Source organism: Enhydra lutris, unplaced genomic scaffold (assembly GCF_002288905.1).
Source record: "Enhydra lutris kenyoni isolate GAN:26980312 unplaced genomic scaffold, ASM228890v2 scaffoldscaffold74, whole genome shotgun sequence".
NCBI lineage: Eukaryota > Metazoa > Chordata > Mammalia > Carnivora > Mustelidae > Enhydra > Enhydra lutris.
In genome coordinates this window covers 6,783,515-6,799,451 of record NW_019154158.1, presented here as the reverse complement: position 1 = coordinate 6,799,451, position 15,937 = coordinate 6,783,515, and the positions used below count along the sequence as shown (strand labels likewise).

Below are 15,937 nucleotides of genomic sequence, written 5' to 3'. Positions count from 1 at the left end.
AACAGGCCTTTAAGGACAGGGTTCAAAAAGTTTTATTTGCCTCAAACAAATGAAAAAATTCTAAAAAGTATGAAGGGGTAAAATAAATAAAAATATTGCCCTTTTATTTTTTTTTTAAAGATTTATTTATTGGGGCACCCTGGTGGTTCAGTTGATTAAGTGGCTGCCTTTTGCTCAGGTCATGATCTCAGGGTTCTGGGATCAAGCCCTGTACCTGGCTCCCTGCTCAGCAGGAAGTCTGGTTCTCCCTCTCCCCATGCTCGTGTGCTCTCTCTCTCTCTCACTTGCTCACTCTCTCTCAAATAAATAAAATCTTTTTTTAAAAAGAAAAGAAAAAAAGATTTATTTATTTATTTGCAAGAGAGAGAACAGGGGGGATGGGGGTAGAGGGAGAGGGAGAGAGAATCTCAAGCAGACTCCCTGCAGAGGGGAAAGTCCAGAGAGTACAGAGCCCAACACCCAAAACAGGGCTCCAGCCCAGGACCCTGAGATCATGACCTGAGCAAAATCAAGAGTCAGACACTTAACTGTCTGAGCCCCACACAAGTGTCCCAAAAATGTTGGCCTGTTAATCTTGCTTTATTTTGTTTTGCTTTGTACATATTTTCAAATTATTCCACAAATCTATTCTTTTCTTGATTTCAGAAATACGGAATTTTAAATGTGATATTTCTCACAGGTCATATTGTATGAAACAAATGTTTTCAATGAGGTTCTGTATGAGGTTGCATGTTAGATGCTTGTCCAGAACTTGGCATGAAAATGAAATGTTCATAGTCAGAATCATATTTTTAGAACAAAAATGAATATTTGAAAGAGATCACAAAATCACTTATTCAAGAAAGTAGTTTAATGATAATATATAGCATTATGTTATGAATATAATATATATAATATATATAATAATATAAAGCATTATGTTATGAAATAAATGAACATATGAAGCATTATGTTATGAAGAATTACATAAGTGTCATTTCTAACATGTGAGCAGATTGCAGAAATTATAAAGTAAATCAAAGTAAGATAAAATAATAATTTCTTCTAGAAAATACTTTTCATTCAGTAAGGTAAGAATAAATTTTGAGCTTTGTATGGGTCATGAATGAGAAAAAATGATCAAATTCTAAATGACCCTAAATGAAAATGCTTTTTTAATTAAAATTCTAAAATTTTGAATTCCTGAAAGAGATAATGTCTACTTATGCCAGTGAATTGAATTTACTACGTAAGAAATTATTTCATTGTCTTACTTCAAAGCTTAAAGTATATTCTATGTTTTCCACAGGATTTTCCTGATTAAATCTATTGTCTCTATCTAAAACATTTCTTATTTGAATGCAATAATCATTTTCTCATATAATGCTAAATTACATTTTAATATTCTATTCCAGTTAATCAAGCCTTTGGTGATGTTACTAGTAATAATAGCAATACAGAATGAATTCTCAGAAAAGTCAGCAGAGTCAGTAGGAAATTTTTCTTCTTGCACCAAGTTGATTTTAATGTAAAGTATCACTATACTTTGAACAAAAGAAATGTGAAAACGAAAATTTGGAAACATTAATGCAAATTCCCTAAAATAAAGACTGATGTTTATAACTTATTGAAGGAAAAATTAAATGAATGTCAGAGGTCAAATTCAGAGTCTCTGAAAAAGATCATTATATTTCCTCTAAAATTTAGTTGAAAATTAGCTTATATAAAATATATTAATACTTGCATTTTAATTGTTATTATTTCCTTCATAGTATAATCATCCATATGGTTCTTTGGAACTTTGAATTGGTCTATAGGAATATCTGAGAGTAGGGAAAAATATTTCTTAGATCCTATTCTCTTGAAAACTTATTATGTGAGATTAACAAATTTAGCTCTGTTAGTAGAAAAAAAGTGAAAGTATATATGATGACCCAAGTTTGAAAATATGTTCCATATTATACCCTATATTTTAGTCAGTAATAAAGATTAGGTGCAAAATATTTCCTTTGAGAGTCTACAAATCTGACATATTGTAGAATGCCTATCAAAATTAAAGATCTAAATTGTAGTGTATTTATACCTAGCTGCTCTATAAAGAAATAGAGAAAATACTTAGTTACTTCCTGAAATTATTTCAAGATTGATTATTAAAATAATCATGAGAATAAAGGAAGATACTTATATTCATGTTTTTTCTTAGATTAAAACATGATTTAATTAAAAACTAGTTATCCAAAGCTATTAACAAAGTTAGCTTTATTAGTAGAACAAAAATGAAAGCATATATGATGACCTGAGTCATCACATGTTCAAAATTAAGAAGTCTAGGGTGGCTCAGTGGGTTAAGCCTCTGCCTTTGGCTCAGATCACGATCTCAGAGTCCTGGGATAGAAACCCTGTCTGGCTCTCTGCCCGGCGGGGAGCCTGATCCCCCCCACGCCACCTCTCTGCTTAATTTTGATCTCTGTCTGTCAATAAATAAATAAAATCTTTTAAAAGTTAAATTAAATTAAGAAGTCTAGGACAAATGTGTATTTTATAGCAAAAATCTGAATGTTTGACTGTCAAGTGAACATTTCCACATACAGTAATAGTGGAGATAGTGTTACAATACAAGATATGAAGAAGTATTTATGATCTAGTATTGATTCCAAGATCACTGTGTATTTGCCTTCAAATAGTTGATTAATTCTGCATATAAAAATATATAAACACTATATAGAAGTAGAATACTTAGACCTAAAGCAGTCTGAGCCTTACATAAATTATTAAATAATGAGCATATTCTTAAAATTTTAAAAACACAGCAGCTACTAAGTTTTACAAATATATCTATTATATTGAGCCAATTATTAACAGGTAGAAATATGAAGACAGAGTACATTTTCTGAGTGCATTCTAAAGACTGAAACTAAACCTGTTGAATTAAGTAATGTAAATTTTTGGCACTAATTGGGTCCCATTATTCATGTTAGATTGTAAGCAATTCTGACAGCAGGGTGTAGTTTCTAAATACTATTTCTCATTGAAAGGAACCAGGACTTCTTGGAGAAAGAGCTGTTTCCAGCTTAGCGGTAGGAATCATATGAACTAAGCCTAGAACACTTTTTTGTGCCAGGTGGAAAAGAAACAAAAATATGAGGACACAGGAACCAATTTGGATCATACCTACTAGTCTAAAATAGGACAATTTGGGCATAAAAATACAATAATGTGGCTGTAATGTGTGGAAACATATCAGATATATAAAAACCCATGAGTGTATACATTATAAAAGGAAATTGATTAATCATCAGTGGAAGTTGCTAGGATATCAAGTTACTACTCCAAAACATTGATGGAGGAGGGGAGGAACCAAATGTTTATCCTGTCTGCCTGTGTATAATGTAATTTAGGTAATCAAACAGCTATCAAAAAAGTTGTGAATTCACAAAAACAAAAAAGAAAACAGTGGTTTGGACCTCTTTAACCCTACAGTCCTCCATTCTACCAGCTGAGCTACCAAAAGGTACAATGGTTTGGACCTCTTAATGTAATAATGGATCTAGACAATGCATTAGTATGTGCTAAAAACCATTTGTGAAATATTGATGGTGATATTTATAATAGATATATAGGCTGACAAGATGGACACACTGATCAGTCTAAGTATTACTAAAAGTAGATCAAGCAGACTACACAGCTCATAATGTAACACAATAGAAAGCATACAGTCTCATCTGTAAACTTTTTGTTAAAAATATGAATCTAAATTTAATTAATAATTAAATACAATTAGCACATAAGAGGTAATTGAGTAAAGAAAAAACAAGTAACACCATCAGGAAGCAATCATTTGAGTAAGCAAGGACATTATACACTACAAATGATGTCATGTCTCCATCAATTCAAGAGGTAAAAATGAAAGGACTGTAATAGAAAGAGTCGTAAGTAACATAACAACCATATACAATGTGTGGGGTTTGTCTGGATTTTGATTCAAACACCTTACTTGTGAAAAAAAGAAACACAAAACAAGGCATAATCATGTGAGAAAAGGAAATAAGAAAACATACTGAATATGAGAATCTATTATGATTTATTGATGATACTGATATTGGTGTGATGGTAGGTCAAAGATAATTTTCTTATCAGTTAGATATACTTACCGACAAACTTGTGGGTAAAATGCAATGAATTTATAGATGAAACAGTATAAGATGAAATGCCAATCAAAACATAAAACAGGGGGAGATGACAGAGAAAAATAATTTTAACATTGATAATTATGAAACCTGGGCAAGGGGAATATTTCTGTTAATTATTTCATCTTGTCTTCTTTTGTGAATGCTTAAAAATTACCATTTGAGAATGGCTTAAGTACCTAGATTACTAAATCATTTTCTATAAAATTTATCTGCTTGTTGAGATTGGGATAAAAATCATGCCATGTCTGACACTGTGAATAGACCTTGAGAGTATTATGCTAAAAAATATAAGTCAGGAAAGAAATTGAAGAAGACACAAAAAGATGAAATGCCATTCCATACTCTTGGATCAGAAGAATAAACATTGTTAAAATGTCTATACTGCCCAGAGCAATCTATACTTTTAATGCCATTCCAATCAAAATTCCACTGGTATTTTTCAAAGAGCTGGAGCAAATAATCCTAAAATTTGTATGGAATCAGAAGAGACCCCGAAACGCTAAGGAAATGTTGAAAAACAAAAATAAAACTGGGGGCATCACGTTACCTGATTTCAAGCTTTACTACAAAGCTGTGATCACCAAGACAGCATGGTACTGGCATAAAAACAGACACATAGACCAGTGGAACAGAGTAGAGAGCCCAGATATGGACCCTCAACTCTATGGTCAATTAATCTTCGACAAAACAGGAAAAAATATACAGTGGAAAAAAGACAGTCTCTTCAATAAATGGTGCTAGGAAAACTGGACAGCTATATGTAGAAGAATGAAACTTGACCATTCTCTTACACCGTACACAAAGATAAACTCAAAATGGATAAAAGACCTCAATGTGAGAAGGAATCCATCAGAATCCTAGAGGAGAACATCGGCAGTAACCACTTCGATATCAGCCACAGCAACTTCTTTCAAGATATGTCTCCAAAGGCAAAGGAAACAAAAGAGAAGATGAACTTTTGGGACTTCATCAAGATCAAAAGCTTCTGCACAGTAAAGGAAACAGTCAACAAAACAAAGAGGCAACCCATGGAATGGGAGAATATATTTGCAAATGACAGTACAGACAAAAGGTTGATATCCAGGATCTATAAAGAACTCCTGAAACTCAACATGCACAAAACAGACAATCATATCAAAAAATGGGCAGAAGATATGAACAGACACTTCTCCAATGAAGACCTACAAATGGCTATCAGACACATGAAAAAATGTTCATCATCACTAGCCATCAGGGGGATTCAAATTAAAACCACATTGAGATACCACCTTACACCAGTTGGAATGGCCAAAATTAGCAAGACAGGAAACAACGTGTGTTGGAGAAGATGTGGAGAAAGGGGAACCCTCTTACACTGTTGGTGGGAATGCAAGTTGGTGCGGCCACTTTGGAGAACAGTGTGGAGATTCCTCAAGAACTTAAAAATAGAGCTTCCCTATGACCCTGCAATTGCACTACTGGGTATTTACCCCAAAGATACAGATGTAGTGAAAAGAAGGCCCATCTGTACCCCAACATTTATAGCAGCAATGGCCAACGGTCGCCAAACTGTGGAAAGAACCAAGATGCCCTTCAACGGACGAATGGATAAGGAAGATGTGGTCTATATACACTCTGGAGTATTATGCCTCCATCAGAAAGGATGAATACCCAACTTTTGTAGCAACGTGGACGGGACTGGAAGAGATTATGCTGAGTGAAATAAGTCAAGCAGAGAGAGTCAATTATCATATGGTTTCACTTATTTGTGGAGCATAACAAATAGCATGGAGGACAAGGGGAGATGGAGAGGAGAAGGGAGTTGAGGGAAATTGGAAAGGGAGGTGAACCATGAGAGACTATGGACTCTGAAAAACAATCTGAGGGTTTTGAAGGGGTGGGGATGGGAGGTTGGGGGAACCAGGTGGTGGGTATTAGAGAGGGCACAGATTGCATGGAGCACTGGGTGTGGTGCAAAAACAGTGAATACTGTTATGCTGAAAAGAAATAAAAATTTTAAAAAATAAATAAAAAAAATTTTAAGTCAGATAAATAAAGACAAATACTGCATGGTATCACTTATACGTGGAATCTAAAAGAAAACCAAGCTCATTTAAAAATAGAGTAGAAAGTGGTTGTGGGGGACTGGGAGGTGAAGGGATTAGGGAGAGGTCTGAGGATCTATTGTATAACATGATGACTATAGTTGATAACACTTTATAACTGAATTTTGCTTAGAGAGTTGAATTTAAATGTTCTCACACACACAAGTAAATATGTAAAGTGATAGGTGTTTCAATTAACTAGATGAGAAGAATCCCCTTCTAATGTACATGTATGTAATATAATCACAATGTACACTTTAAATATTTTACAATTTTATGTTAATTATACCTCAATAAAGTTGAAAAGTAATCTCAAAAAAAAATCATTGTTCATGACTGGCTATTTGTAAGGCAAGCATGCTGCCCTATTTCTCCATTTGCCACTGAGTTAGCTCACTGGGATAGCATGTCCTCACCTAGTGATTTCAGAAAAGTTCAGGTTCAAATTTAGCAGGCGCATCAAGCCAATTTAAGGAAACTCATCTTAGCCACATTCTTCATCTACCTTTGTCATGAATGAAAAAAATATTTACACTCATCTGATGTCTGTGTTTATTTCTCAATTTGTTTGGAACACATATTAAGGAAATGTGTGATTAAATACTATGGTCTTGAAAACTAATATCATGGGATCCCACTTACCTATGTGACCAAGCTCTGAGCCCAGAAGATAAACCAGACTTGTATAGAAAATGACTTTTTACCTCTGGTTAAAGAAGTCAGAAATCATGGTGTGATAGCAGTTATATAAACTTGAGATCACTGAGCACTTGATAATCACAAGTTAAATTCTATTCCCCCATCTTAGTGCCGTAGGTAGACTAAGAAATTCCCACATGGAGAAAAAAGCAAAGATTAAATCTTAACCAAAGTACATACGTCTCCTAGATTTAAACTGATGAATTAGTAGCATAGGTTATGGCAGAATACAAAAATCAGAGAAGCTAAATATTTTAGAAATCTGAAGTTAAACCATAACTATAGGGTGAGGATTGCTGCCCAAATGCTTTTGCCTGGTTGAAATTTGGAAGACCGCTAAACATTTTTGGTCCACATGGGGAGTGAACTTAGAGAATTTCTCTTTTAGCACTCTAAGATCTTGAGATACCCATGTAGAGCCCTTGAGTTCCCTTCATGGACTCACAGTAAGAGGTTCTGTAATGGAACAGATGATTAACACCAAGAAAAATCCCTAGAACCAGGCTTTCCCCCAGCAAAGCTGAAGACCCAGATTATAAGGCTATTTTCCTTTTTCCCTCTTTTCTTGCTTTTACTTTTTCTCCCCATTCCCACTTGTTCTTCATTTTATATATTGGTAATCTGACTTTTTAAATTTAATCTGATCACTTTATAGTATATTGTCCAATTAAAATAATATCTTTTATTACTAACAGTATTAATGAAGTATATGTGTATATATACAAAATGTATCACATGTTACTTTTATCTTTATACATTATTTATGATGTACATCTTTCTCAATTTTAGTATTGGAAGGTATTTCTTGGGATATTCCTTGAAATCATCTTGCTGCCTCTGGAGAAGCAGATGCATTTACTTGAACAAAAAGAGTCTTTCAGAAATCAATAAAACTACCTTTGAATGCTAGTTCTATTACTTGCTAGCAATAATTCATTTTTCTAAACTTTGATTTGTCTACACTTCTCCAGTGTAAATTATGACAATAAATATAAATTGTAGGGATATTTTGAGGTTTATGAGTATTATAAATTCTCAATAAATTTTGGCTTTCATTCTATTTCATTCAGAAATTTAAAAATAAACATTTTAACAGGATAGCCATGACTTTCTTTCATCCTTTGGTCACAGATTCATGCCAAATGTTACCTTTGTATTTTTTTATCTTCACATAAAAATTCTCTTTTTGCATTGTCAGAAGTACCAAATCACCATATTGGGAGATTATCTATTATGTTAACTAATATTTGTCCATGTGCCAGGAGTAAAGCATTCTAGAATTTGGCATACAGAGAGACGTTCTCTAATGCATTTAACATTTAGAGTAGAATAAAGACAAGTAAAGATGACATTGTAGTTTGATGAGAGTTCTGAGTGCAGCAACTTAGTGGTGATAGGAATCTAATGGGTAAGACCGACCAGGCGTGGTGTCGTGGTGCTGTTGGAACAGTAAGACAAAGTAAGCAAATGATTCCTTGTGGAAATGGCATTTCAACTGGAGGACTCCGGGGACTGGGTAGTTGAAAAGGTGGGGCGGGGAGGTGGAGGGGAATTCCTGCTTATAGACACTGCAATATGAGCAATGGCCTGAAGTAAAAGAAAAAGTATCTAAGGAAGTTTTAATATGTTGAACCGCAGAAGTGGAAGTTGATGAATAATGTAACGAGTAATTAAATGCTGATCGTTCTTTGAGAGTTATCATTAGGTATATATTTTGGACTCTAGAAATATCTAAAGATTTCATTTTTTAAAAGCAAATCATTTCATTGATATTAATATTCACATTGTAGTCTGTTTCTCTTTTCTCTATTCCTAGTATATTTGGCTTGCTGGTTATTTACTTATCACTTTTCTAGCCCAATTAGTTCTCTTCCACCTCCTGCCATCTGCTTGCTTAATTTAAATACTTACATTCAAGATTTAACATTTCATTTAGTACATCAGTATCAATCTGTTTTATGTAGTTTCAATGTCAGCTTTAATTCTTTAACAAGGAGTACCAGTGCATTTCTCCCTTCATCTTAATTTAATTCATGCCCGTTTTGGCAACTTTTAAATAACTTTGATATTGGATTGGATTCATTCAATAAAATATGTGAATCTTGTGGTTTTAAAGCTTTATCAGTAAATGCTTTTTTGAAATTTTAAATCTTTATGCTTATTCCTTGTTTTAAAATTCATTTTGAGTTTTGAAATTTTTTTTTTTGCTGTTACACTTAGAAAAAGCATTGATTCTTTTTAACATTATTTCTCTTCTAGAGTATGTTTTTTTGTGGAGGAATAATGTATACTATTGCACCAGTATTTTATGAATAGTTTCCCAATCCTTTCAGCATTGGTAAGGGAAGGTTGAGAGTGAAGTCATGCTTAGATTTCCTGAAACAACTATTCTCATTTTTTTCTTAATAAAGATTATCATTCTCAAAAAAGTTGACTTATAAGGAGGTGTAAAGGGTGACTTGATCAGCAGCAGTACTGAATGGAAACCCAAATCTACATCAAGACAAAATAGGATAAAAACTAAAGAGAACATGCTTAGGGATCAACATTCCCCTAGTTCTTTGAGAGCAATATAAATCTTTTGACTAAGTCATTAAAGGCTTGTTTCACTTGTTTGTTCCTCAGAGTATAAATAAATGGATTTAACATGGGTGAAATGGAAGTAGTGAGCATAAATACGCCCTTATTAATGGCCATTTCATCTTTTGCCGAAGGTTTGATATAGACAAAGATACAGCTTCCATAGGTGATAGAAACTACAATCATGTGGGAAGAACAGGTAGAAAAAGCATTAGTCCTTTGCTGGGCAGAGGGGAATCTTAGAATTGTTCTGATGATATACAGGTAGGACAAAATCACACACACAAGAGTCATAATGAAGATTAACACAGAGCACACAATAATCATCTGCTCAATGAACCATGTATCTGAGCATGAGATCTTCAGGATAGGATTAGCATCACAGGCAAAGTGGTCAATGGCATTAGAGTCACAGAAATCCAGGTCCAGTCCTAAGCTAAGTGGTGGGAGTAAGACCAACAAAGTAGTCATCCAACAGCAGAAGATTAGCCTTTTGCAGACCCTGTGGTTCATGATAATCATGTAATACAAGGGTTTGCAGATGGCTATGTATCGATCAAAGGACATGGCAGCAAGGAGAAAAAATTCTGTTACTCCAAAAAGATATGTAAAAAAAAGTTGGCATGCACAAGCATTATAGGTAATAGTCCTATCACCTGTTGCTAAACTGTATAAGAATCTAGGAATACAAGCAGAAGTGAATGAGATTTCTAAGAAGGAAAAATTTTGGAGAAAAAAGTACATTGCAGTTTTAAGGTGAGAATCCATTAATATGGGAATGATGATGGTCAGGTTTCCAGTTATACTCAACATGTAGGTAATAAGTAGAAATATAAAAATCAGAATCTGTAGTTGAGGGTCATCTGTCAATCCCAGAAGGATGAAACTGGTTAGTGATGTATGGTTTCTCATTCCTGGGTCCTGACTTCTGCCCAATTTGCATATAAAACTGAGGGACTCAAGATCTGAGAAGAAGGTGGAAAAAAATGTGTTACAAGGGATTTGCTTAGAAAATCCTAGCAATGCATTTTACATATATTTAGTTTTCATTGATAATGAATATTTCTTAATAATTCATGCTCTCAGCTCTGCTGACATGTCATCTGATAGGTTTGAAACTTAGCTTTCAGATGTTTTGACCACAATATATGGCAAGATATACATTTTTTATTGCAGTCTAATGTACATGCACACACATATACACAAACACACACACACACAAATATACATACAAATGCACACTTGCATATTAGTGAAACAAAAACTTTCTAAAAAATAAAATACTTCTCCACCTTGCTCTCTAATGCTTTCTATTCTAACTTATGAAAAATAAATGTAAATATCACCCAATTGACTTTATACTCTACTAAATGATCATGACTGTATTTGAAAAAAATAAATTTTTTAGGGATTGTTAAGTAATATAGTCCAAGTAAAACATAATTATTTATGATTTTTAAGGGTACACTATCCTTGTATTTTACACTCTGGAAAAGGTTTATTCATGACACACTCCCACCCCTCGGGGCAATGAAATCATAAACTTTAGGGTGTCCTTTTTTTCTAAGAATATTTCTCTTATCACTACCTGAAATTTTACTCAGTTTCATTATCTGCTTGAAGCTTTTTTTCCTGGAGAAATTGGAAGCACATGAGGAGTGGTTATGGCACAAGGTGTTTCTATATCCATCTACCAAAGCAACTGAGGTCACTATTCCACCTTCATGAACAACCTATACTGCAAAAGACATCTTACATATAAAAAATCCCTTCCTACATCTTTCCCATGACTTTCTCACATTGTTATTGCCTTTATCTGATTTGTACTGATTGCCCACTTTGGTGCAGAACAGCAACCATTTTAGTACACACCAAATTCACTAATAAGTGAGAAAATGTTCTATACACAACTGAAGAATATTAACCTTCATGTTTTGTAATGCAGTCTGATATTTGTCTGACTGACACATTTAGACACCTTCTTAAGTCACTGATGTTATCATCAGCTCTGTGAGTATTAAGTGCATTCACCAATCTGACTTCTATCCTTAGCTGCTTATGATATGGTTTCTGAACGCAGCACTCCACTGAAACTATTCTTGGCAAGTTTACCTGTTATTTCTTTAAGTATCAGTGAAGTTAGTCATTTTATTTGCTTTTTTTTTGTCGATCCATCACTCCTTTCTTTTTATAATCTTCTTGACACATTGTTTGCACGAAATCCACAATCTGGTTTTTGTTTTGCCCTTCTGTTTTCTCCTTTAAAATTACCTCTTCCCCAACTCACTTCTATTCCACTGATATTTCTCACACTTCACCCCTAAATCCTCTTCCCTGCTTCTCTATGTGTTTTCCTGGGAACTGCTTAAATCCCATGACTTCAATTTAGCACGTAAAATTTGATATTTCAAAATGTGCATTTTTTGATAAGATTTCTTTGAATGTTAAACATATGCCCTTGGCAATTTTACATTCCCTCTAAATGAATTTATTTAAAATGGTTTGCCCCATCTTCTGCATCTCTATTGATTCTCGCATTCCTTCTTGTTTACAGTACTAAAACCAAACCCAATATTTATTGCCTGGTATTCACTGATAACAAGCTTTATTGTTTCCTAAGTTAGCCCTATCCTGAAATTCCTTTTTTTAAAGATTCCTTTTTTTTAAAGATTTTTAAAGATAAAATCATTTATTTAAGAGAGAGCACATGTGCACAAGCCGGGGGAGGGGCAAAAGAAGAGAAAGAATTTCAAGCAGACTCCCTGCTGAGCACAGAGCCCTTAGGGGCTTGACCTTCTGATACTGAGATTGTGACCTGAGCCTAAATCAAGATTCAGATGCAGATGCGGAACTAAGGGAGCCATCCATGCACCCCTAGCCCTATCTTGAAATTCTATTGACATTGTCAGTACCTTTACATAATTTTGCTATTTCCCTGACTCTAACAAGTTGGTTGGGTTGGTTGGGTAGAGTTATGAAGAGTGACTCTATAAATACAGCATAGCAAGAGACAAGTATGCGGTGGTCATCTTACATGGACTACCTGTCTGGAAAAAATTGTCTTCTGTTCATCTGTGGTTTTTCCCCCTCTTAATTACTCCATCTGCTTGCTGATTTTGTACCTGGTTCTTAGTGACTCCTTCCTGTTTTCTGCTTAGATGTTTAAAGGAGTCTTCCCAAATTAGGACAGACCACATTAGGACTCTTCTATGTGTTTTGTTATATCCTATGCTTAACAGATGATGTAAAAAAAATTGTTGGAAATGGGATTTTTATGTTGTTTAATGTAATAACCACAAAGCTGAAAGAGTCTGAGGTATAGAGTTAATTCAAGACAGTATTTTTTTTTTTGCCCTCAGACCTAGATGAAGTTATATTGTTTACTATGTTGATTCAGTATTAAAACTAATCTACACCTCTTACTTTTTCCATATCCCTGACTCTAATTTGTTGGCTTTTATATTTCATGGAGGAAATATTCTGAGTGACTCTTAAATCATACTATAACCTGTCAGCCCATATGTACCTTATATAAAGGCAAAAGTTGTTATCACTATGTCTGACACAGAAATAGTTTTCCTTTTATGGTTTCCATTCATGCTTCCTCAATCCACCTATCAGAAACATACTGAAACCAGAGATTAAAGACTCTTAAATTCTGGATTTGGACCAATAGCTGCTCTGGAATTGTTCCTCAGCCAATACCAATTAACTCTACAAACATCAGCTGAAATGATTTCACTCTCCAATGTTCGTTCAAAGCCATCAATAAATTTTTAAAAACCATAATTTCTTTTAGAAATGCCAAGTTTCATTTGATTGCTTTAAAATATTCTTTTCCTCCAAAAGTGGGAAATACTCTATACTCACCATCTTCCCAGAGTAAATCTCCCAGTATTTACAGGCTCCATTAAAGAGATGGAGGAGTAGTGTAATGTTTTACAATGAGCTGGGGACACGTCTAAGAATGTGATATCACATAAGTAACAATAAATTAAATAAATTTTAACAGTAGATTAAGTAACTAAAATATTAAATAGAGTATTAGACTCCAGGGGCACCTGGGTAGCTCAGTGGGTTAACCCTCTGCCTTTGGCTCGGGTCATGGTCTCAGGGTGCTGGGATCGAGCCCCGCCTTGGGCTCTCTGCTCAGCGGGGAGCCTGCTTCCCCCTCTCTCTCTGCCTGCCTCTCTGCCTACTTGTGATCTCTCTCTTTCTGTCAAATAAATAAATAAAATCTTTAAAAAAAAAAAAAAGAATATTAGACTCCAGACATAGAAAAACATTACACATACAACCCACCTACCTCTCTTTTCTTCAGTCTTGAGATATCTAATTGATGCTTACACAACTCTGGAAACTAGCCAATGTCCTTGCTCCTAAATATCTTGAAAAATGCACATGTCGTGATGAGCACTTGATGTTATTCAAAACTAATGAATTGTTGAACACTACATCAAAAACTAATGGTGTATTATATGTTAGGTAACTGAACATAATAAAAAAAAAAGGAAAAAATGAACTGGCACTCTCATTAACACAGATATCCATTTACTTCTTAGGTCTTTTAGACAACTGAACATTTTAAAGAATGAGAGGTAATCTTAATTATATCAGCAGATAATTTCCAATTCAGGGATGCTTCTAGAAGTCCTTTATTTCACATATTTTTAGATGACCTGATACTCAGTGATACATGAACACAGCTTTATCAATATCTTCAATCTTGTTTCTTTTAAGTATAATTCATTTGACTATTCACTAATTTTGACAAGACATAGGAAACTGTTTCTAAAAGAGAATGATTTTCTAAGTCTCTCAAAAACCACAGACATAATGGTTTCAGTTGATTACTTATTCCTGAGCATCCTGAGGATTAGAAAAATGAGGAAGAGTATATGTACATGGGCTTGTATGTGGACTTCTAGTCACCCTAACTCATGGACCCACACTCACCTCACAAATAGCTCTGGGATGGCATTGATATAACTGGTCACTTCATTTCTAACATATGGCCAAGATTTTCCTCCAAAGTATTTGTCTTTTTTTTTAAGATTTTATTTATTTATTAGAGAGAGAGAGAGAGAGAGAGCATGAGCACAGACAGACAGAGTGGTAGACAGAGGCAGAGGGAGAAGCAAGCTCCCCGCTGAGCAAGGAGCCCAATGTGGGACTCGATCCCAGGATGCTGGGATCATGACCCGAGCCAAAGGCAGCCGCTTAACCAACTGAGCCACCCAGGCGTCCCGTATTTGTCTTATTTTGAAAGGGAATTGCTACTCCAAAATCTGGGGGAATAAACCAGGAACTCTCTCTGGTTCAGAGAGACCTGAAATTTGGCCCTTCCTAGACAAAATGAGAATTTTTTACGATAACAAGATTGATGTTTGTTTTATGTGCCAAACATGAAACCAAGTGAATATATACAAATCCTAGGTGAATTAGTTTTCAAAGTTATTAATGAATCCTTTGTGTAATCTTTTGGCAAAGATCCTAAAACATGCAGACTGGGGACAGAGTCCTCAGAGAACTGAAGACTCCACAAAGACATTCAACACAGGATTTTTACACAAAGTAAAAACCAAATTAAAAAGAACAAACCTACCATTTATTCCTTTTACTCAATAACATCTATAGCTTCTATAGCTGCTGACAGAACAAGTTATCCCTTTTCTTCCTCTGTGACATATTATTACCTTAAGCAATTATTACTTATTATAAACCAAAATTAAGACAACAAAAACAGACAAATTAACTTAAATATAATAATTACCTTTAATAGCTCAGATTACACACTTCCAGAAATTTCCTATGTAAATATATTCATATTGTTATATTTTCAAATACAAAACATTCTTTACATGCTGTTTTTCAGATTACTTTGATAATTTAAAAAAACTTTTTATCTCAATAACTATAAATTCACATCATCATTTGGGAACTAAGTGACATTTCTTTTTGGAGCATTCCATCATAATTTGAAATTAGTCCAAATAGTTGAAACTTTGATTGTGATTTCTAAAAAAATATTTTTCACTGTTGTAAAAAATGACTACTTTGACCTGATCATTTGGTCCTACAATTTTTATTACAAATTTCTGTTGTCTCTTTTTAAATCAACTATTAGCTGTGACACAAAATGCATTTCTGTACAAATATCTTTGTCTATTTACAGTATGTCCTAGAATTGGGCATTATTGTTATTACTTGTATGGATATTAACAATGTGTTTGTTATGTGTGTGGCAAATATTTTCCCTACTTTTTTGTTAGTCTTTGTGTTTATGCCATACTATTTTTTTGACATATAATCTCACGATATATTTCAGAAAACATTTATGTTTATGTAAATAGGTCTTGCATATTTTTCATATCTATTCTTCATACTCTATACTTTTAAAATGAG

General features: G+C 34.0%; 1 protein-coding gene across 1 annotated transcript; it reads right to left on the bottom strand.

Annotated features, from left to right (window-relative positions):
* Positions 1-9,505: 9,505 nt before the first annotated feature.
* Positions 9,506-10,444, bottom strand: LOC111160191 (olfactory receptor 6C2-like). Its single transcript, XM_022523094.1, has one exon. The coding sequence runs from the start codon at positions 10,442-10,444 to the stop codon at positions 9,506-9,508; it is 939 nt and encodes a 312-aa protein (XP_022378802.1).
* Between the last annotated feature and the right edge of the window lie 5,493 nt (positions 10,445-15,937).

What these genes read in the sequence shown, in the direction of transcription:
- LOC111160191 (XM_022523094.1), bottom strand. Translation starts at nt 10,444, where the DNA reads ATGAGAAACCATACATCACTAACCAGTTTCATCCTTCTGGGATTGACA.